General features: G+C 44.5%; 1 protein-coding gene across 1 annotated transcript; it reads left to right on the forward strand.

Moving 5' to 3' along the window:
- The first annotated feature begins 3,663 nt into the window (after positions 1 to 3,663).
- GCLC (glutamate-cysteine ligase catalytic subunit) lies at positions 3,664 to 24,332 on the forward strand. Its single transcript, XM_089679502.1, has 14 exons — positions 3,664 to 3,845; positions 8,120 to 8,233; positions 8,538 to 8,596; positions 8,679 to 8,815; positions 8,920 to 8,994; positions 12,688 to 12,804; positions 12,894 to 13,032; positions 14,573 to 14,685; positions 16,269 to 16,361; positions 16,627 to 16,731; positions 19,413 to 19,494; positions 20,355 to 20,458; positions 20,551 to 20,671; positions 23,052 to 24,332. Exons 1-14 carry the CDS (start codon positions 3,700 to 3,702, stop codon positions 23,255 to 23,257), a joined length of 1,611 nt encoding a protein of 536 aa, XP_089535628.1. The 5' UTR covers positions 3,664 to 3,699; the 3' UTR covers positions 23,258 to 24,332.
- The last annotated feature ends 282 nt before the right edge of the window (positions 24,333 to 24,614 follow it).

The raw sequence follows: 24,614 nt of genomic DNA on the forward strand, positions 1-24,614 counted from the left end.
AAAAGTCGGGGGTCGTCTTATACGCCGGTAACGGCATGCTGACACTTTTTAGGGGGGTGGCCGCCGCCGCCCCCAGCCCTTTCTTCCAACAGAAGGGAAACTAAGTACAGGGGTGGGCAGGGGCTGCTGTCTCTTACCTGGCTCCGGGTCCCACGACGATCCAGTCCAGGAAGCGCGGCTGCTCCTTCCTTCGGTTCGTCCACTGGATGTTCGCGCGGCTGCTCGGCTCCGCATCCTCACCGGTGATTGGCCGCCAGAACTGTAGCTCAGGAAAGGCGGCCAATCACGGGCGAGGAGGCGGAGCTGAGCGGCCCCGCGAAAATCGAGTGGAGATGCAGGTAAGTGTGCCGTGCTTAGGTGCTGCTGCAACCACATATGCTGGCTGCAGCAGCACCGTACTGGAACAGGGGTCAGCAATACTGGAACAAGGGTCAGCAAGTGTCAGTGGGAGGAATAGTGCCCCATCGTTGGTGTCACTGATACCAATGATGGGGCATTATTCCTCCCACTGACACCAATGATGGGGCACTATTTCCCCCCCCCACTATCCCCCCCCCCCCCACTGACACCAACGATGGGGCACTATCCCCCCCCCCCCACTGACACCAACGATGGGGCACTATCCCCCCCCCCCCACTGACACCAACGATGGGGCACTATCCCCCCCCCCCCCACTGACACCAACGATGGGGCACTATCCCCCCCCCCCCCACTGACACCAACGATGGGGCACTATCCCCCCCCCCCCACTGACACCAACGATGGGGCACTATCCCCCCCCCCCCCACTGACACCAACGATGGGGCACTATCCCCCCCCCCCCCACTGACACCAACGATGGGGCACTATCCCCCCCCCCCCCCACTGACACCAACGATGGGGCACTATCCCCCCCCCCCCCCACTGACACCAACGATGGGGCACTATCCCCCCCCCCCCCCACTGACACCAACGATGGGGCACTATCCCCCCCCCCCCCCACTGACACCAACGATGGGGCACTATCCCCCCCCCCCCCCACTGACACCAACGATGGGGCACTATCCCCCCCCCCCCCCACTGACACCAACGATGGGGCACTATCCCCCCCCCCCCCCACTGACACCAACGATGGGGCACTATCCCCCCCCCCCCCACTGACACCAACGATGGGGCACTATCCCCCCCCCCCCACTGACACCAACGATGGGGCACTATCCCCCCCCCCCCCCCACTGACACCAACGATGGGGCACTATCCCCCCCCCCCCCCACTGACACCAACGATGGGGCACTATCCCCCCCCCCCACTGACACCAACGACGGGGCACTATCCCCCCCCCCCCACCTGACACCAACGACGGGGCACTATCCCCCCCCCCCCCCACCTGACACCAACGACGGGGCACTATCCCCCCCCCCCCCCCACCTGACACCAACGACGGGGCACTATCCCCCCCCCCCCCCACCTGACACCAACGACGGGGCACTATCCCCCCCCCCCCCCCCCACCTGACACCAACGACGGGGCACTATCCCCCCCCCCCCCCCCACCTGACACCAACGACGGGGCACTATCCCCCCCCCCCCCACCTGACACCAACGACGGGGCACTATCCCCCCCCCCCCCCACCTGACACCAACGACGGGGCACTATCCCCCCCCCCCCACCTGACACCAACGACGGGGCACTATCCCCCCCCCCCCCACCTGACACCAACGACGGGGCACTATCCCCCCCCCCCCCACCTGACACCAACGACGGGGCACTATCCCCCCCCCCCCCACCTGACACCAACGACGGGGCACTATCCCCCCCCCCCCCCCACTGACACCAACGATGGGGCACTATCCCCCCCCCCCCCCCACTGACACCAACGATGGGGCACTATCCCCCCCCCCCCCCCACTGACACCAACGATGGGGCACTATCCCCCCCCCCCCACTGACACCAACGATGGGGCACTATCCCCCCCCCCCCACTGACACCAACGATGGGGCACTATCCCCCCCCCCCCACTGACACCAACGATGGGGCACTATCCCCCCCCCCCCCACTGACACCAACGATGGGGCACTATCCCCCCCCCCCCCCCACTGACACCAACGATAAGGCACTATCCCCCCCCCCCCCCACTGACACCAACGATGGGGCACTATCCCCCCCCCCTGACACCAACGATGGGGCACTATCCCCCCCCCCCCCACTGACACCAACGATGGGGCACTATCCCCCCCCCCCCCCACTGACACCAACGATGGGGCACTATCCCCCCCCCCCCCCACTGACACCAACGATGGGGCACTATCCCCCCCCCCCCCCACTGACACCAACGATGGGGCACTATCCCCCCCCCCCCCACTGACACCAACGATGGGGCACTATCCCCCCCCCCCCCACTGACACCAACGATGGGGCACTATCCCCCCCCCCCCCACTGACACCAACGATGGGGCACTATCCCCCCCCCCCCACCTGACACCAACGATGGGGCACTATCCCCCCCCCCCCACCTGACACCAACGACGGGGCACTATCCCCCCCCCCCCCCACCTGACACCAACGACGGGGCACTATCCCCCCCCCCCCCACCTGACACCAACGACGGGGCACTATCCCCCCCCCCCCCACCTGACACCAACGACGGGGCACTATCCCCCCCCCCCCCACCTGACACCAACGACGGGGCACTATCCCCCCCCCCCCCACCTGACACCAACGACGGGGCACTATCCCCCCCCCCCCCCACCTGACACCAACGACGGGGCACTATCCCCCCCCCCCCCCACCTGACACCAACGACGGGGCACTATCCCCCCCCCCCCCACCTGACACCAACGACGGGGCACTATCCCCCCCCCCCCCCCCACCTGACACCAACGACGGGGCACTATCCCCCCCCCCCCCCACTGACACCAACGATGGGGCACTATCCCCCCCCCCCCACTGACACCAACGATGGGGCACTATCCCCCCCCCCCCCCCACTGACACCAACGATGGGGCACTATCCCCCCCCCCCCCCACTGACACCAACGATGGGGCACTATCCCCCCCCCCCCCCACTGACACCAACGATGGGGCACTATCCCCCCCCCCCCCCCCACTGACACCAACGATGGGGCACTATCCCCCCCCCCCCCCACTGACACCAACGATGGGGCACTATCCCCCCCCCCCCCACTGACACCAACGATGGGGCACTATCCCCCCCCCCCCACTGACACCAACGATGGGGCACTATCCCCCCCCCCCCCCCCCACTGACACCAACGATGGGGCACTATCCCCCCCCCCCCCACTGACACCAACGATGGGGCAAAATTTTATAGAATGGATTCCCGTATGATTTGACCAACAGGCAGTACCAAAGGATCTGTGTTGGTGTAGAATCAGTCTACAGTTACACCAGCAATCTGCTGAAGTGTTGTGGCACATTTTTAGTGAACTTGAAATCCTTTCCAGTGAGCAAAGTACAGGGTGGGTTTATGTCAATTAATGGCGATCTGCCAGGTAGATATTGGAAAGTTAAGTCCCGTTCCCATTTTAACATTGTGGTAGCTCTAATAAAGGTATGAGAACCGTTAAGGGTTTTATTTCAACCAACCTAAGTATTTAATTTCTTTGATATGTAGTGTGAAATGCAGTTAATTTTTACCTACTTTGCTTTTCTCCTTATGCACAGTCACCCAACACTCTGGAGACCAGAGTATGGCAGTTACATGATTGAAGGGACACCAGGACAGCCTTATGGAGGTACAATGTCTGAATTTAACACTGTGGAAGACAATATGCGGAAACGTCGGCAGGAAGCCTCATCACTTTTACCAAACAACCAGTCAATATGCACCATCACCTCTTTTCCACGGTATCTACTGATCATATGGTCATTGGACTTTTTTTTTTTTTAATATGTATTTCATGTAATTGATCTCATATGGGGGGGGCAAGACTATGGGGTTTTCATAACTGGGCATTAGTCTGTTTAAAAATTGTGATACATGTTTTACAACACATGCTATTCTGTATCTGTATCTATTTAACCACTTCCCTACCGCACACTAGCTTTACTGCTACAATGCTGGCCATCTGCGCAGGTGTGTGTGTGTGTGTGTGTGTGTGTGTGTGTGTGTGTGTGTGTGTGTGTCAGTGGATATAAAAAGTCTACACACCCCTGTTAAAATGCCAGGTTTCTGTGATGTAAACAATGAGACAAAGAAATAATTTCAGAACTTTTCCAAACAATAGTGCAGCATTATACCATGAAAATACCATGTAAATATTAATACCTTAATCAGTGATATTAATACATGATAAATATAAAATATGAATATAATAAAATAAACATGCAAAAAACTATTCTAAAGTGATCAGATCCTATGCGGATCTATTTAGTGCCAAATAATATGTAGTGCCCAATACTGTTATAAGGTCCTCTCCAAAACCTCATAAAGTGAAGAACCAATCAACACAAATCCCCAGGTTAATCTCTCCCCGGACATATAATCCAATAAACAAATGAAAAACTCCACACTAGTTTAAAAAAATCAGTGATTCCCCAAATATGGAGGAATAATCTCGTAAAACAAAGTGACCAGTGTTTAAATACAAGCAATCAACAGTATGACAAAAATATTCAGTGACAGGTCAACAAAAAAAAATCCCTAAATGTCCCAAAAATCGTAGATGAAATGTGCTCGAAAACATCCATAAATATATTCCATGCAAGGTGATACGGTGAATGTGTATTCACGCCACTGAGCCAGCTCGCTTTCAGGATCACCCCAGGATCCTTTACAGGCAGTATCAGGTTACTGGATGGTAAAATGCCCACTCACTTACGTAGTTCCGATACGCGGTGACGTACATCCGGTGTGGACGCCATCTTAGCACACCCAATTCCTGAAACCCATGCAGTACACCATAGCATGAAGTTTAAAGGCATGTTTTTTGCTGCTTAAAAGTGAGTGGGCATTTTTATCTAATTGAAATGAACACACAATATTAAAACATATTACACTATGGAGGATCTTTTGTTTCTAACTATGGTCCGGATGGGAGAGTATGCAGTATAGCAGATACTTATAGCTGGGGAGGAGCGTAAGTGCCACCACATAGGGGGATTACGGTTGGATACCATCCAGTAACCTGATACTGCCTGTGAAGGATCCTGGGGTGATCCTAAAAGCGAGCTGGCTCAATGGGTCATAGTAAGGAGGTGAGGGGGCATTCTAGCCGCTGAGGATTTTTACAGTTGGTGTGAATACACATTCACCATATCGCCTTGCGTGGAATATATTTATGGATGTTTTGGAGCACGATTAATCTAAGATTTTTGTGAACATTTAGGGATTTTTTTTTTTTTTTTTTTTTTGACCTGTCACTGAATATTTTTGTCATATACTGTTGATTGCTTGTACTTAAACACTGGTCATTTTGTTTTTGGAGATTATTCCCCCATATTTGGGGTATCACTGATTTTTGTTTTTGTTTTTTTTTGTTTTTTTAACACTAGTTGGAGGTTTTTCGTTGTTTATTGGATTATATGTCCGGGGAGAGATTTAACCTGGGGATTTGTGTTGCTTGGTTCTTCACTTTTATGAGATTTTGGAGAACACCTTATAACACAGTATTGGGCACTATATATTATTTGGCACTAAATAGATCCTCCATAGGATCTTCTCACTTTAGAATTGTTTTGTGCATGTTTATTTTATTCATGAATTGTATTCATATTCTATATCATTTATCATGTATGAATATCACTAATTAAGGTATTAATATTTGCATTGTATTTTTTTAGGGTATAGCTCTGGACTATTATTGTTTGGCACAGTTTTTGGAAGGTATTAGAGTGTTGATCGCTTAATTATACACTGATCACGCAGGAGGAACGTTTTAGTTAATTTCAGAACTTTTTCCACCTTAATGTAACCTATGAACTGTACAACTCAGTTGAACAACAAACTGAAATCTTTAGGTTGAGGGAAGCAAAAAAAATAAAATATGGCTACATAAGTGTGCACACCCTTAAACTTGTTGAAACACATTTTGATTTTATTACAGCACTCAGTCTTTTTGGGTATGAGTATCAGCATGGCACATCTTGACTTGGCAATATTTGTTCACTCTTCCTTGCAAAAACACTCAATCTGTCATATTGCGAGGACATCTCCTGTGCACAGCCCTCTTCAGATCACCCCACAGATTTTTGATCGGATTCAGGTCTGGGCTCTGGCTGGGCCATTCCAAAACTTTAATCCTCTGGTGATGCCATTCCTTTGATTTGTATGTATATTTTGGGACGTTGTCATGCTGAAAGATTAAGTTCTCTTGATGTTCAGCTTTCTAGCAGAATCCTGAAGGTTTTGTGCCAATATTGACTGGTATTTGAAACTGTTCATAATTCCCTCTACCTTGGCTAAGGCCCCAGTTCCAGCAAAAGAAAAACCGCCCCAAAGCATGATGCTGCCACCGCCATGCTTCACTGTGGGTTTGGTATTCTTTTGGTGATGTGCAGTGTTTTTGTGCCCAGCGTATTTTTTGTAATTATGGCCAAATAGTTCAACCTTGATTTCATCAGACCATAATACATTTTTCCACATGCTTTTGGGAGACTTCAGAACTGTTTTTGCAAAATTAAGCTTGGATGTTTTTCTTCATAAGAAAAGGCTTCCGTCTTGCCACTATACTCCATAGTCCAGACATATGAAGAATACGGGAGATTGTTGTCACATGTACCACACGGCCAGTGCTTGCCAGATATTCCTGCAGCTCCTTTTTAATGTTGCAGTAGGTCTCGACAGCTTCCTAGACCAGTTTTCTTATCTTTTCATCAATTTTTGAGTGACGTCCAGTTCTTGGTAATGTCACTGTTGCACCATATTTACTTCACTTGATGACTGTCTTCACTGTATTCCATGGTATATCTAATGCCTTGGAAATTCTTTTGTACCCTTCTCCTGACTGATACCTTTTAACAATGAGATCCCTCTGATGCTTTGGAAGCTCTCTGCAGACCATGGCTTTTGCTGTAGGATGCGACTAAGAAAATGTCAGGAAAGACCTACTAGAACAGCTGAACTTTATTTGGGGTTAATCAGAGGCACTTTAAATTATGGCAGGTGTGTACTGACTGCTATTTTTACATGATTTTGAATGTGATTGCTTAATTCTGAACATTGCTACATCCCCAGCTATGAGGGTGTGCACACTTATGCAACCACATTATTTTTAGTTTTTTTTTTTTTTTTTTTGTTTTTTTACATCACAGAAACCTGACATTTTAACAGGGCTGTGTAATACTTTTTATATTCACTGTATATATTATAGATTCTGCTTTTCAAAGTAAGGGCCAGCTGTTGTTGGCACCCTTACATGCCAATCACTGGGTCCCAGCCAGTGTTTCATGGCTTGGACCTGGCGATTGGCAAGTGAAAGGAGAGATCTGTGTATGTAAGCGCTGACCTCTCTCCTGTCAGCGGGAATGTGCCAGTGTTTATCTTCTTGCAAAGGGGGGAATAAGAACCAGCCAATCCCCTAGTAAAAAAAATACACAGTACCCCTATTAAAACGGCACACAGTTAATCCTTAGATTGCCCCAGATGGTAACCCCTTCCTGCCCAGTGTCATTAGTACAATGACTGATATTTATTAGAACTGATTACTGTATTCGTGTCACTGGAGATGTCAGTGGCCATTCGTTCCCACCCAGTGTCAGATTGCCACCACACTGTCCCAGTCCCACTAGAAGTTGCTGGTTGCTACCATTATTGGTATTAAAAAAAAAAAAAAAAAAAAAAAAAAAATCCAGTATCTATACCATTGTTATAATTTTCAGTTTGCAAATGGTTGCCCAGTTTTTATGTTTTCAACGTGTCAACTTCAGGAACATGTTCACTTGTTGCCTAATATATCCCACCGACTTTCAGATGCAGTTGTAACAAGATAAGCAATGTTTTTCACTTATTCTGTCAGTGGTCATAAAGTGATTGGCGTATGCGTTTGATATCTGCATATCAAACTTTACACCTTCAAAAAAGTCTGGAATTTCAGCTGCCATATTTCCCTCCAATGCAGATCTGTTTTTATTTCATTGTGGTATTGAAATGTTACTAACATCTATGATTTTTGTATTTGTAGATTAGGATGTCCTGGATTTACACTTCCAGAATTTCCTCCCACCCCAGTGGAGAAGGGAGCGTCTAAGTCGCTGTTCTTTCCAGATGAAGCGATTAACAAACATCCACGATTTAGGTGTGTTTTGTCTGCATTTTTAACAATCTAATACTCTGTAGTTAGAGGCAGCTTCCAGCTTAATTTTTTTAGCGTCACAACCTCTGTATATTAGGCTCTATGTAAAGTTTTTGTAAAGTTGCAGTTTTTCTATGGAAATCTTCATATAAAATGACCTGAATATGTTCTATAAAACAAGCTGAAAAAGTTTCCAATGGCATAACATGACGTTCACCTGTTTGTTTTTTTGTTTTAGAAGCATTTTGGAGGTTTGCCTGTAATACCTCCTGTAATGGGTTTATTTATTTTTTCCTCTTCCCTACAGTACTTTGACAAGAAATATTCGGCACAGACGTGGAGAAAAAGTGGTCATTAATGTTCCAAGTGAGTGGCTCTGGTGATATACAAAAAGACAAGCTATGTATTGATTACATCTGACAGCTCTTCCGTATTTTGTTCTGTGCAGTTTTTAAAGACCAAAATACCCCCTCTCCGTTTATTGAAAAATTCCCAAATGCTACTGGTGATGATGCAAAAGCAGCAATACCTGATCACATTTACATGGATGCTATGGGTTTTGGGATGGGCAACTGCTGCCTCCAGGTATGTAATATCGCACTTGCACATATAATTATTGAAACATGCTCTGACTCCTGTGCATTTGCCTAATTTACATGAATCTTATGTATGCTTTTTCCATGTATTAGGTCACTTTTCAGGCTTGTAGCATTGCAGAAGCACGATACCTGTATGACCAGCTGGCTACTATATGTCCACTTGTGGTAAGGTGTTTGTGTGTGATTAACAACTTCATGTATAGACACGTTCACTCCCTTCCAGTCCAGGCCAATTTTCAGCTTTTGGCACGATCACACTGAGTGACAATTACTTAGTCATGCAACACTATACCCATATGAAAATGCTGGCTTTTTTCCCCCCATACAAATAGAGCTTTTTTTTTTGGTGGTATTTGATCACCACCTTTTTTTTTTTTTTTTTTTTTTCCATTCCCCTTTTTTATTTGTCTATATAAGTCGGAAAAAAGACTGAAAATTCTGCTTTGCTTTTGTTCTAAAATCTAGCAAATTTTTCTTAATTTAGGCCAAAATGTATTCTGCTACATTGTTGGGGTAAAAATAACCCAAAATAGTGTATATTTAGTCTAAGTGAATGCTATAGTCTAAAAACTATGGGATATACATTTGAAAATTGATCAGTTGATACCCCAAAATGCTGGACGCTGGTATGACATATAGCAATGATCAGGATGCTGGTATGGGGTATAGCGGTGATAAGGATGTTGGTATGACGGTCAAACAAGATTCCAAAATTTCTAATGGTGGTGATCAGGGCGCTGGTATGGTGGTGTGCACTGAGACAGGTGACAAGGATCGGCTGCACTGTTTATTGTTCCTACACTGGGTCAGTGATCAGGGACGCTGGCTGGCACTGCAGTCTGCTGTACACACAGGCTGTAGGATTGCTTCTCTCTGCTCTCACACTGATCACTAGGCACAGTGTTGCACATGCACGCTCTGCACTCTTGTCCAAAGACTCGCAGATCATGTTCAGTTGGTCCTTGCTGCACACCTACAGTGACCTCATGACCTCTGGCTGTATGAACCTCTCCTGCTATCAGATGCTGGTTCACCCTGTTCTCTTTTGCAGAATGATGTATCGGATCCCAGACAAACAGGGAGCAGTCCTACTGTACTGGGTCACTCCAGCTCACAATCCACTAACCATGTTCTAATGCTGCCTGCATCACTTCACCCTCTCAAGAGCCCAACACTGAGAGCCTGAAACATCAGCCTCCACTGGAGTCCCTATACTTCAGAGTCCTACTCAACTGTCAGATGTGGCCCCCTCCTCCGTCTTATCAGGAGGATCTCACCACAGTTATGCAGGATTTTGTGGACCAGATTTGCAACCTTGATTGACTTCAGCATGGGCTATAACAGGGGTGGGCAACCTGCGGCTCTTCAGCTGTTGTGGAACTACATTTCCCATGAGGCATTGCAAAGACTGGAATTTACAAGCATGACTCTACAGGTCACGAGACATTGCAAAACTGACAGTTACAGCTATGACTTGCAGAGGCATGATGGAACTTGTAGTCCTGCAACAGCTGGAGAGCTGCAGGTTGCCCACCCCTGGGCTATACCCATACGTCCACGCCTTCTCCTGCAGAATCCTTATCAGATCTTTCTCTGGCTTTAGGGCTTTTGTGGTGAAGCGTAAGCGGTTGATGTTGACAGTCTCAAAAATCCTTAAGATATTGCCCCTGAAGAGTCTTGGGCAGTGGCTATTACTCCCAAGCCTAGAGAGACAAGTTTGGCTCCTAGTGCGCAGTGTAGATGCTTTAAATCTACAATCGCTTAGAATTCCTAACATTAACAAAACCTCTCCGACGTACCCACAAGTCCTAGATGTCCTTTTATGGTGACTGCGAGAATCAGACTCCTGATTGTTCACACCACCTAAATATTTCAGTCCTACAGCCCTATACCAGTTTAGGATAAGACAGGAAACTGGCAGATCCACTACAGAATGGCCCATGTTTTGTTAAAGCACTGATTCTTGTGGAGGATGCACTAGTCTTTAACTATGTCAGTGATAAATGTTTCTCTGGTAGGCCCTGCTTTACAATGTACCCTGGCTGAGATGCTAGTCTATCAAATATTGTGGAACTGGACTAGAGCCACAAAAGGGCTTTTGTATCCCTCCACACGGATTCCTTGTTAGTGGAGCATTTAGAGCTCACAATGGCAGCCCTAAGCTACTGCATGGATGTGTTGGTAGAGATTTCCGGTCTTATTTCCCATATGAGTATCCTGTCAGTGAAAATGCAGAGGACTGCTTGGCTGAAACGTTTTGCTGTGAAGCAGGCATGCCAAACCAATTGCTACACATGCCCTTTGGGGAACATCATCTTTTAGGAGCTGCCTTGGACACACTCTTAAAGGATGTTGTCGGGGGGATGAAGATCCTAAGCCTCAAACTAGGGAAACAAAACTCAAATTCTTTAAGAAAAGCACCAAGTATAGCCTCCCCTCATTAGAGACTTTTTGCCTGCTCCCCTGTGGACATCAACAATGCATATGTGGATGTCCCCAGTTTTTCAGCACATCAGTAATTCCTTTGCTTTACTCTGTGTCCCCAGTACTTCCAGTTTGTGGCTTTGCTATTCCGCCTGTCTTCTGTACTGTGAATGTTCACAAACGTTTTGGCCCCTTTGCTTGGTCTTGTTACCCTCCCAGAGCATCCCCATGGTGTGATATCAGGTGACCTCTTGAAGTGCTTACTGACAATATGCCATAGACAGTTCAAACCTTTTTAAAAGGTTCTTTTTGGTTCCTAATCCTTCAGAAGACTACATTAGAGTGGACTCCTCACTTGGGGTGTCTGGGTCTTAATTTAGACACAGCTTAAGTTGTGTGGGTTTGTTTTTTTCTCCCCCAAAAAAACCTTTAGTCTCTTCAGTACAGTATGACTTTTCGCTTCTGTATGAGTTATTGGGTTGATGGTAGCCTCCTTCAAGCCAAGCCTGTTTGCCTAGTACCACTCCAGACCCATAAAACTCCATATCATATTGGCACTGATCAATCCAGTTTCTAGACAAACCAATTTGCCTGTCGTCAAAAGTATACCAGCTAGACAGGCTTGGGAGGAATCCTAAACACCTTGTTTACTTTCTGGAACATTCTAGAAATCCAGGCGACTTGGTTGTCCCTGCAATGCGTTACATCCCAATCAGGATCCAGTCAAGCAACACTGGGGCGATGGTGTATATCCGCCATCAGGGAGGAATGAAGTCTCTCTTCAACAAGAGATGGAAGAGATTTTGACCTAGGCAGAACTTCAGATTCCAGCATCGAGCAATACTTTCACCAGACTTGCAAGACTTCCACCAGGGTTTTTGTTAACATGTTTTTTGAGGTTAATGTTCAAAGCTCACTGTATGCCAGCTTTGTGTAGAAGGCCCTTCAGGCATGTTTCTAAGCTGAAGATTGTCCCAAGTTCTAGTGTTTGGTGTGTTTTTCTTTGGCCAAATCTTCATGTAGACTGCAACATAACCCAATTGTCTGAAACCTGTGTCCCTTGATAAATTCCAAGTAAAGCATTTTACACACAGTAAAATATTCTAATTTTTATGTCTGTGCATCGAAGCACTGTTAATATTGTGCATAGGCAGGTTGGTGCAGTTGGTTTCACTTGAGCAAAAGGTAACATACATGAGCTGACAGCTTCCCATTGTGGTGTTCGATCATGCCTGTATGTCTGACCAACCCCTAAAGTCAAAGGACAATTATACTGTGACCGGTTTTAGTGGGGCAAATAAAAATTTAAAGCTTGACTGAAGAATATTGGGAGTCCTTCCCAGTCTGTTCACTGGCTTTGTATTGGCAGAAGTTGATGCATTAACAAATTCTGTGTGCACACATAGATGGCAAATCTATATTGCTTTCTCTTAGATGGCTCTGAGTGCAGCTGCTCCTTTCTACAGAGGATATGTGTCGGACATTGACTGTCGGTGGGAAGTTATTTCTGCCTCTGTAGACGATCGAACTAAAGAGGAAAGAGGCGAGAAGGTATACAGTAGATTAGGTGTGTGTGTGTGTGTGTTTTTGCATCTTGACTGTATAAGTGACTTTTTTTTTTTTTTTTTTTTTCATTGTAGCCTCTGAAGAATAACAAATACAGAATCAATAAATCTCGATACGATTCTATAGACAGCTATCTGTCTACCTGTGGGGAAAAGTACAATGACATTGATTTGACTATAGATAAAGAAATCTGTAGCCAACTAACAAAAGAGGGTAAGTCGAGCTTTATTGCAATAGATGGTTGTGCTTCTCCACGCAATGCCAGCTCGGTCTTATCTGCTTATGCTATTTGTTCTTGTAGCCCTGTAGAAATATTGTCACTGTCACTCCTCCCTTTTTATTTATTTAGGCATATTCACTGAAGAGTTATAATAGTAATGTACTTTGTTCCATTGTATGAATGCGGAAATGGTTATACATGCGAGTCCATTTTCTTGCTAGTTTTCTCACCTGCTTTGTGAGAACACTTTTTTTTTTTTTTTTTTTTTTTTTTTCTTCTGACCATCCTAGGCAAACCACTAATACAAAATTGATAAAAAAAAATGCAGTACATATGAACTGTTTTTTTTACCAGTGAGAATTGTGCACCTACTGTAGGGTACTTTATGACCCCCTCGAAAATGCTACACTTCTGCTGTCACTGCAGCATTTCTGTCTCTCCTATTCCATATCTTATTACTTCATGCTTTCATTGGCCTTAAGTGCTGCTTATGTCCTTCCACTGCATGTGTATCTGCACTTTGGTTTGTGGCAACTCCATACTGCCAGATTTCAGGTGATTTCCTGGATGGAGTAGGTGCTTGCCTTCAGATGAAATGTATTCGTGGGCTAAATTCTACTTTAACACCTTTCGCTGCTTGTGACAAATGACATATGGCTGCACAGAATTGCTTCCAGCTGGCCTGGTCAGTATGCCATGTTTTTCTTCCATTCCCCTTTCTGCTGTAAGGGAAAGTGACCATGAACTTGTAGCAGAACTGTCCAGCAGACTCTGCCGAATAAAAGAATTGCTTTGTGATAGCTTGTTAGCTGCTAATCACAGCTATTTGTCTAAAATGTATTTGAACCCCTGATATTTCACCAAAGTCCCCCAACAGGGCAAAAATTAAATTGTAAAAAAAAGTCCCAATCTGACAGGTGGGCAGCAGAGTGGCCCTGAAAGCACTGTCTGCAACTGAAACCATGCACCTGCACGCCTGTCAAATTGGCACATGTGACTGTTGTTTTTTTGTACAGCTGCTGCATCCCCATAACTCTCTAGCTCCAGCCCCATAAACCGCTGATTTATGCTGTACGGGCCATAACGGCAAAGTGAATGAACCCCAGGGGCTCACTCACACACAGACTGCATTTCTGCACCCGGGAGTTTGCATAGATCTGCAGGCAGCAGCCTGTATGAATTGATGGCAAGCTGAGACTCCATGGCCATAGGTATGTAATATCACATCTGGATGCAAAACAGACTACACTGTCACACACACTCACACTTGCTTTTTCTTGCTGCGTGGAATTGCTGCAATGCATAGGTTTACATGGATGGAGGAATTTGTTTAATCTATGGCCAGCTTAAGCCTTCTGTTTTGAATTTGTGTGCAAGCACAACCGTGATTGGTATTCTTCAATGATGTTTGGTTCATTCTGCAGTTATCAGGATAATTTGAAAGTTAAGGGGATCTGTCTTCCTGTCCACCCCTTTTTTGCTGTGCATTGTTTTCTTTAGAAAAAATTGTCTTGTTACTCTTCTGTGATTTAGGAATTGACCCCCTCTTGGCCCAACACATTGCACATCTTTTCATCAGAGATCCTTTGACATTGTTTGAAGAGAAGATACATTTGGATGATGCAAATGAATCGGACCACTTTGAGGTTTGTTGGTGGCTGAAATTGTATAAGTTGCTTTTATATAAATGTGTCTCGGGTAGGGGTGGGGAAAATGGCAGGGGTTTAGGGAGAGAGTGGTTTGTAAATGCTATTTATTTTAAATGGCAGGTTTATACTCACCTAAACCTCCTCCTCTCTGCTTTTACAGCAGTGGGAGGCAAAGCCTTTAAGACTAGGAAGTGCCAGGGGAGAAGAGCTGCAGATGGGCATAGCAATGAATCGAATATAAGTAAAAGGGTGTGGTTGAGGGGGTGATACTGATTGATAAACCTTACCTTTTAATGCAAGGCATGCTTTAAGGTAAAAACATGTTAGTCGGGGTAGTAAAAATGAGCATCTTCAAATATAAACTTTGAGTATCACTAAACTTTCAGCTGAAATGCATAAAGACGTTTTAGCTGGTTTGCAGTTTATAGAGGTCTGGTCCTGCCTGTTGCATACTGGTCTCATCATTCTTCCAAACTGATCACACAGCTCACTTTCTACTATCTTCCCAGTCACTGGTCTTCAGATATGTCACCAGTTTTCATTCTCTCCATCCCTTGATGCACAACGAAGTCTTGGAAAACTTCAGAGAAATGCGGTAGAGGCATTAGCAACTCAGGTGTATAATCCTAATCAATAGAAACAGGATATTCTGTTCAGACATTGTTTTTTTTTAACCACTTGCCTACCGGGCACTTATACCCCCTTCCTTACCAGGCCAATTTTCAGCTTTCAGCGCTGTCGCACTTTGAATGACAATTGCGCAGTCATGCAACACTGTACCTATATGAAATTTTTATAATTTTTTTTCACACAAATAGAGCTTTCTTTTGGTGGTATTCAATTGCCGCTGGGTGTTTTTTTTATTTTATGTGCTATAAACAAAGTGCAAAATTTTAGTAACCTTTTTCAAATTTTTTGCTAATGGGTCATTTTTCTCCTTCACTGATGTGCGTTGATGAGGCTGCACTGATAGGTGGCACTGATGGGTACGGGGAGGTGGCACTGATGGGCACGGGGAGGCGGCACTGGCGGGCACTGATCATCAGTGCCGATACCTCCTCTGACAACTACCAGTTCTCGGTAGTACTTTCCTCACGCTGTGACAACGTGAGGAAAGTGCAGCCGATAACTGGCAATTGCATTTCCCAGTGATCAGTGTGTCATTGGACACGGCTGATCATGTGGTAAAAGTCTGCTGTGATTGGCCTTTTACCATATCCCGTGATCAGCTGTGTCCTTAGGACACGGCGATCACAGAGATCGCCGGGGGCATGCAGGAGAGCGCGTTCTGGGAGGACGTCATATGACGTCCACCCAGAACTGGCTGGCCACAGTGCAGCCATCATTCGGCTATCTGCGGTTGGCAAGAGGTTAATGGCAATCTTCATGCAATGTTTTTTTTTTTTTAACACTTACCTATGAAAAGAGTAGGTTAACTTTCTGTAAATTGAATGCAATCCAGGCACTCTTTGGTAGCATTTGATTACATGATCTCGAACAGCGAGCGAATACTGTATTCTTGCATCTTTTCTGCTTTCTCAACTGATCAATGCTTACCAAATATATTTTTTCCTTCTCAGAATATCCAGTCAACTAACTGGCAGACAATGAGGTTTAAGCCTCCTCCACCTAACTCTGATATAGGTTGGCGAGTGGAGTTTCGGCCTATGGAGGTGTGTTCTGTATTACAGTATATCTATTTACGAAATCACTTGACAGGTTTGTATTTAGAGATCCAATAGTCAATAGAACAGTTTGGAAATGACAGCCAGAACTGCGTTTTTAGTGTGGTATTTTAAGCCTAAAATAAAAAATGAAACTGTCAGCTCAGTGAAACCATAGGATTAGTGTGCTTTGTGTGAAATAGAAGTAGAATGGTAAGCTTGTATAATCTGAACATGTTTTTCACTATCAATATAAGTTCTTTGTCTTCTTTAGGTCCAGTTAACAGACTTTGAAAACTCTGCCTACGTAGTCTTTGTGGTGTTGCTGACCAGAGTAATTCTTTCTTACAAGTTGGATTTCCTTATTCCCTTGTCAAAGGTATAAACTGTTACAGGGCAGCGTTTATTAACAGAATATCTTTGAGATGCATAACTTGCTAACTGCTCCTATACAGAGGTTGGCTTATACATTATAAATTTTGTGTTCAACCCACTGGTTGAAGGAAAGAAAGGAAAATGCACAATTTTTTTTCCCCATCCACACATTCCATGTGGATTAGGGACGCCCCTACTGTGGCGTCGTGTTCTGACAGCCGGGAGCCATCTCCGCTGTTGGAATTACTGTTACTGGCTATAGCTGGGCACCAATTAAAGAGTGGGAGAAAGGAGAGGGGAGGTTATGGGAGGGATGCCCCAGTGTGGTATAGGTATCTGTACCTCGCCACAACCGCCCCTCTCCTTACTCCTGCCATCATAGAGAATCAGGTGGGTACTGTTACCATTGGGACCAAGATATGTGCCCAGGTAAGGATTATCCCATTAATCAAAAATATGATGTGGCCGTTTGCAAGTAAAGCAAGCAGTACCAGATCTTTGTAATTATTGAAGGGTTATTGTGTGATCTAGTGATCCGGTCTTCAATCCCTATTTTATGGAGTCTAGAGAACCATTCCTGCATGGTAGGGGCTGGGGTGGAGCCCCAAAGCCCTGGATCACAGAGCTTGGCAGCATTACACACATACATTACCAGCAATGTGTGATACAATCTCCTGGGGATAAAGGTGTGATGCAGATGGACTGGCATGAATATCATCATATAGGTATTTGTGACTGAGGAGATTGGACAGTGGGCTTCAGTCCAAAAAGTTTGGAGTGTTGGACTGGACCACTAAATATGCATTAGTTTACTCGGTTCCAAACCACGTCTCCAGCATAAGTTGGACATGGAGGGCAAGAATTTGTGGATCTGCATTAGGGTTCTATTCCAGTGCGATGTCTTTTGTAGCCATTTTCTTGTACTGTCGGTCACTGTACCTTTTTTTATGAATAGAAAAGTGAATGCTTTCCCAGCCCTCTTCAAATGGATTGAGAGTCAGCTTTATCTCCCAGGGTGGGCTCACCTTTCCAGCCTTTGGAGGTTGGTCATTAAATAAGAGTGTGCGTGTATATCGTGGAGACCAAATGTTGATATGTTTTTAAAACAGGGATTTGAAGAGTGTGAGATGTGACCAGAGGTTGATTCGCTCTAGACTTCTGAGCAAGTGTTGCAATTGATCTAGAAAGGAAACGACTGTCATTGCATTAACCATTTCCAGTCTGGGCCAATTCTGCCATTCCTCGCCTAAAAATTTTTTTTTTCTTTGGTAGAAAACTACTTAAAACCCATAAATTTATATATATATATATATATATATATATATATATATATATATATATATATATATATATATATATATCTATATATATATATCCCAAATGTCACGCTTTAAAATTGCGTATGCCAATAGATCAGCACCAAACGAAGGTACAGAAACCTCTCCATAGGTAATGCTTTAAAAGCCTTTAGAGTTACATGGAAGATCTGGTGTTCTAATTATTGCTCTGGTTATCACGTCGATACCGCCTGTGTGGTGCGATTTGCATTTACATATGCACGTGGGACCGACGTGCGTTCACCATTGCACAGAGGGCAGGGGTGGTGCTTTTAAAACAGTGGAGTGTTGTGTTTTTTTTTTTTTTTTCTTCTCTAGCTTTACATAGGATATCTACTCTAAAAGTGGTGCTCACAAGGCAGCATATAATGTCCCATGGGGGATCCGAGTCTCTATGCTTGGGGCACAGTGCTCTGTGGAGACATTCCATTTCTATGGGCAACTTGCGGTGGGGCGGGCCTGTCTAGCAGATAATTAAAAACGGCTAGTACTGATTAAGACAGATTGTACGGTTCAGTAGATTTGGGGAGGCCTCAAACTCAGGTTGTGCCTTCATCCCCTGTTGTCATCTAGACCCCTTAAGTGCCTGTGCAACTCCCGCAGATGGAGAGAGTTGGTTTCAGCTACCTGCTGAACCTGTAGATGGCTGCCACATGGTGGCTAGTTGTTGTCTTCACTTCTCCCAGCCTCATGGCCATGGCATGGATATCAAAGCAAGGATCAGCTATAGCCACAAATAGTGTCCTTGATGTCAGAGGCTATGGCTTGCAAATTTCCCAGGCAGTGCTTCTGGTTAGGATAAGGGCTGGAAATTGCTTATGGTAAATGCCAGTCATGCATGGGTGACTCCTGCTAGGAGAGCACAGTGATCGGGTTGAGGTCTCTGAGGTGGATGGTGTGTCCCACGGTTGGGAACAGAAAAGCTCTGTTATGTTGTGGCTAAGCTGTGTTGCCAGGGAAGCAAGTACAAGAAGTTGAAACACTCCTACCTGGTTTATCCACATGACGGCCAGGCTGATTACCTCCACTAATGTCAAGATATCTTCTCCATGAGCTGGAGCTCTTTCATAAGGTGGCTATCTTGGACCAGAGCCAAATCCCCTCTGAAAACACATTTTTAGAGTGACTAGTTCCTGTCCTAGAGCCATCACCCCTGCCCCTCACAGAATACATGGTACAACTGTTTGCATATTTGGTGTTCAGACAGTTGTTCCAGGTTAGTGGTTCACAAAGCAGAGAAGGAAGGCTAACAATGGCCCCATATTGTGCACCATCAAAAAAACAAAATCTGCCTGTATTTCTATCCTGGTAGGTTTTTAAATTGATATTTTTTAAAAATTTTTTGCAGGTTGATGAAAACATGAAAGCAGCCCAGAAACGTGATTCTGTGCGTCAGGGAATGTTTTACTTTAAAAAAGATATTTGCAAAGGTACCTTGTATAATTAATATGTTGGTGTGAGGTCTTCTAGTTAGTACTTTTTATGAGGATCATTCTGATGCAGCTAGCACATGTATTGTTACAGTGGACAATTGGCATGAAAAAAATAAAATGGAGCGTCCGTTTTATAGGAAGATGATAAAATCGAAAAGGGGAATAGGGGAAACAATAGATGTTCATAACAAGTATTTCACTTGAGTCTATAAGCTCGATCGATCACTCCCAGGGTTTTAGGATTTTTTTTTTTTTTTTTGCAGCTGCCTATTAACTGTCAGATGTTTTGCCATATGGGGGAAAGGTTACCCAGGAGCCTTTCAAACTGCATCTGGAGGAAAGGTCACATTTTCACTGGAAAGTGCAGTATACCATGCAAGAATTTTTTGACTATCTGACAAAGTTTTGAGGGCCACAGATTCCAAAAGTGACATAAATTCGAACAAGCTTAAGTCTTTTTGTTAATTTTAGTTTTTTTAAATTTAGTTTTCCTTTAGGGAAAAAAATTGAGAAAAGAGCAATATAAAATATCATGGAGGGGTGTTTTTTTTTTTTTTTTTGTTTTTTTTCTGTAAATATATTCTTAAACCTGATTTGTGGGTCTGATGGACCAAAGCTTAGAGACAGTACAACACAGATTATCTGTCCCTTATATTGGGGATAGCAGGTACGTCTTTGAAAAGTGCAGCCTGAAGTTTTTATGACTTCTGACTTCCCCTTTATAGTGGTTGGAAGGTTACAAAATAGCTATGCACTAAGCCTTAAGGAAACCATGTTATTAAATAAATGAAAAAGTACACAGAAATCTGAAATTATATGTATGCTTTGTGTGAGTTTTTAATCTGTTTATTTTGTAGCTGGCATTGCTGCAGTTGATGGCTGTTATACAACACTTAATGGCACAGAAGGTGAACTGGAAGAGTATACCCTCATGAGCATTGATACTATAATCAATGGAAAGGTAAGAGGCTTTGTGTGTGTGTGTGTGTGTGTGTGTGTGTGTGTGTGTGTGTGTGTTACACGTTTCTTAATATTTCTTCTCCCTTTTTGAAGGAAGGAGTTTTTCCAGGTTTGCTTCCCATCCTTAATTCTTATCTAGAAAACATGGAGGTAGATGTGGACACACGCTGCACCATACTAAACTACCTTAAACTGATTAAGAAAAGAGCTTCAGGTAGGACTTTAGGGTTAAATTGATGGAGATATAACTCATTCTGATTATTATAAATAATGAAATGTTTCAATCTATTAATGTCCTGAATGAGTTGGAGTTAAATAAAATGTCTGTCTGGTAAAATGAACTGTTTGCTTGAAAAAGATTAGGGATAGTTTTGCTACAATTCTGTCGGGCTGCTATTTGAGCGCCTTCAGTTAGCTATTTTGCTGTCTTATCTGCTAGACTTGTTAAGCAGCCCAACAGGCTACTGATGGCGCTCAAGTGGCAGAAGAATGACCCTTTGCCTATATTCAGGATGTCACTTGGCATTGTTAGCCTGAAATAGGAAGCTGTGTTACAGGCAAGATCTTCATTTAAGTACCGTATTTTCTGGCGTTTAAGACGACCCCTACTTTTCCTGTTAAAATATAGGGTTTGGACTATACTCGCTGTATACGACTACTCTTCCAACGCACACCAAATAAAAAATAAAAAACATCAGATTTGATTTCAGTATGGTATTCCAATGATGGGGCACGATTCCTCGCTCTGACAGCAATGATGGGGCACGATTCCTCGCTCTGACAGCAATGATGGGGCACGATTCCTCGCTCTGACAGCAATGATGGGGCACGATTCCTCGCTCTGACAGCAATGATGGGGCACGATTCCTCGCTCTGACAGCAATGATGGGGCACGATTCCTCGCTCTGACAGCAATGATGGGGCACGATTCCTCGCTCTGACAGCAATGATGGGGCATGATTCCTCCCACTGACACCAATGATGGGGCACGATTCCTCCCACTGACACCAATGACACTTGCTGACCCCTGTTCCAGTACGGTGCTGCTGCAGACAGCATATGTGGTTGCAGCAGCACCTCTGCACTGCACACTTACCGGCTGCTCCCTCACTCGATTTTTGTGGGTCTGCTCGGCTCCGCCTCCTCACTTGTGATTGGCCGCCTGTGTGCCTTTCCTGAGCTACAGTTCTGGCGGCCAATCACCGGTGAGGAGGCGGAGCCAAGAGGCAGGAGTGAGGGAGTGGCCGGAGTGACTGAAGGAGCAGCGCTTCCTGGACTGGATCGTCGTGAGAGCCAGGTAAGAAACAGAAGCCCTCTGCCCACCCCTGTACTTGGTGTCCCTTCCGTCGGAAGGGGTGGGCGGCGGCGGCACCACGCTGCTCCCCTAAAAAGTGCCGCCCTGATGTATACCGACGTATAAGGCGACCCCCGACTTTTGAGAAGATTTTCAAGGGTCAAAAAGTCGTCTTAGACAGTCGCAAAAAAAATTTGCTTAAGAAAATTATAAAACATACTGAACAGATTTGGGGTTTACATACCTTTTAACCACTTGCCAACTGGGCACTTTTTTACCCCCTTCCTGTTCAGGCCAATTTTGAGAATTGTGCAGTCATGCAACACTGTACCAATATGAATTTTTTTTTTTTTTTTTTTCCCCCCTCACACAAATAGAGCTTTCTTTTAGTAGTACTTAATCACCACTGGGTTTTTTGTTTACAAAATTTTAAAATAGAAACTTTTTTTTTTTCTCCTTCACTGATGAGGCGGCACTGATGGACACTTATAATCGGTGCCCTGATTATCAATCTAGCCCTCTCCTTGCCAGTTATCAGCAGTGTTTTCCTAACGCTGTGACCGTAACTGGTAAGTGTATTTACGTGGTGATTAGCTGTGATTAGACACAGCTGATCACGTGGTAAAAGGCTGCTGTGATTGGACACAGCTGATCACATGACATGGTCAAGCGCCAAAGGACACAGCGATCAGACAGCGCCGGGGGGTGCTTTCAGGGAGGACATCATGTGACTCCCTCCCAGAATTGGACGGCCATGCTGTAGCTGTCATTTAGGTATAGCACAATCAAGAAGTGGCTAAAGGGGAACTTTGGTAGTTTTATGAAAAAATTAAGTCAGCAGCTACAAATACTGCAGAAGGATGAGCAGAACTCCACATTTTAAGTGAAGTTCCACTTTAAGTGGAACAATGGATTGTACAGAAACCTCTTAAGGCATTGTACACATGGTGCACTCAAGCATACATCTGCTTGAAGGGCCATGTTCACCTGCATCCTCATGCAGGCATTCCCTTTCATATCTATTGGGACTTCCATGGACTTAGCTGCTGCTTTTGTTTGACATCTGTGTGAGTGCTTGTGCCGCAGAACGTAGACAGTGTGAGATTGGGAGCAGCGGCTGTATGTGCAACTACTGCATCCCAATCTACTTAAATGGGACTTCCAGAACACCTGTGCGTCCTATGTGGGCAACATGGCTTCTTTTTGAAGATAGAACTACAGTTGTCTTTATTCAATTGAAATACTTGTTCTACATAGCATTGTGGTTTTTATATCCTCTAAATTTGTTTTTGTTTTTTAGGTGAACTGATGACATCTGCTCGATGGCTGAGAGAATTTGTATCAAACCATCCAGACTATAAGCATGACAGTGTGATAACGGACAAAATAAATTATGACTTGATGGTTAAATGTAACCAGATTGCAAATGGACAAACGAGTTGTCCAGAGTTGGTTGGTTTTACAACTTCTAAAACAAAGCCCAGTGGAAGCAAGATGACTGTATGATGTGTTTATATAGTCCACCTAGGTGTAGTGTCTTTTGAACTGCATTTTATTGGTATGATGACCAAACGGTAACACTGCACAAAAGTATGGGCCAATGTGCTTTTATCCAGTGGTAACTTCCTAAATGAATATATAACTATTAACATTTATACAGTGTATATGTAAATAGTAAAATATTTTTATGACTAACAATGTATTGAACGTGTATCCTGTTACTGTGAAAGCGACTTAAATTTTTATGTATACAATGGGTAATATAATTTTGTCCAGCAAATCCTGCAGTATGGTATCAATAGAATTATTTAATAATCAAGCATTTTAATCTTTTATTATTTTTTTTTACGTTCTAGATATTTTTATTGAATGTATTTTGTAAGCATTGAATTGGTAATGAATGCCTTGACTAACTGTATACTTGATCGCTTACAAGAGCATGCACGAGAAAATTGCACAGACCTATCTCTTGCTTAGCCATATGCCTAAAATAAATCAGTCAGCTGAAAGACGTCTGCGCTGAAGTCAGCACATTTTGCCTGGTGCTGGACTGGCATTGCCCTGGGGGGAGATGAGATCTGCATTCCATGCACTGTTAAAGCATTTTATTCCCACAGCAAGTATTCCCTAATCACATGCACTGCCTGCTTTAGGACTTCTTAGATCATTTCTTCTTAAATTCAATGCCTTTTCAAATTCCAGTCCATTAAACATAAACTCTGACTTGTACTACTAAATCTTGCAGTAGTCTACTGATCTCACAAATCTTAACATGTCCAACAGAAAATATCATTGGCCTTATCTGGACAGTTATTTCACTTTCACATGCATGAGCCTGATTTGTGTGATTTCCTTTACCCTGTAAATATTGTAATTCTGCATCCACTAGTTATAAAAGATAACTAAATGTACAGAAAAATTGGTATATCTGATTGCAAGTGGAAAGTCCAGCATATTTTATCAACCGTGAAAATAAGACATTGACCTATCTAAAAACATTTCTGTTTTCCTGTTTTTAACCTTGAGTTTAAATGCATAGCTGGTACCTACTGACTTGAGGAAAATAAAAATACAGAACAAATTTTGTTTGTGTGGTGGTTTTTTTTTTTTGTGTTTTTTTTTTTTTTTTTTTTTTTTTTTTTATTCATACACTGTTTAGCCAGGGGGTAATATTAGTTCAGGGAGAGGTGTTTTTTTTTTTTATGTATAACCACTTAAGTTCCAGAAGATTTTACCCCCTTCGTGACCAGGGCATTTTTTTGCCATTTGGCACTGCACGGTTTTAACTGGCATTTGTTCGATAATTATATGTCTTGGCTCAGCATATAGTGTTGTATTAAGGATGGAAATGCACAAATTTAAT

Source organism: Staurois parvus, unplaced genomic scaffold (genome assembly GCF_062004578.1).
Source record: "Staurois parvus isolate SC_StPar_1 unplaced genomic scaffold, SC_StPar_1.0 ptg000226l, whole genome shotgun sequence".
In the NCBI taxonomy this organism is placed as follows: Eukaryota; Metazoa; Chordata; class Amphibia; order Anura; family Ranidae; genus Staurois; species Staurois parvus.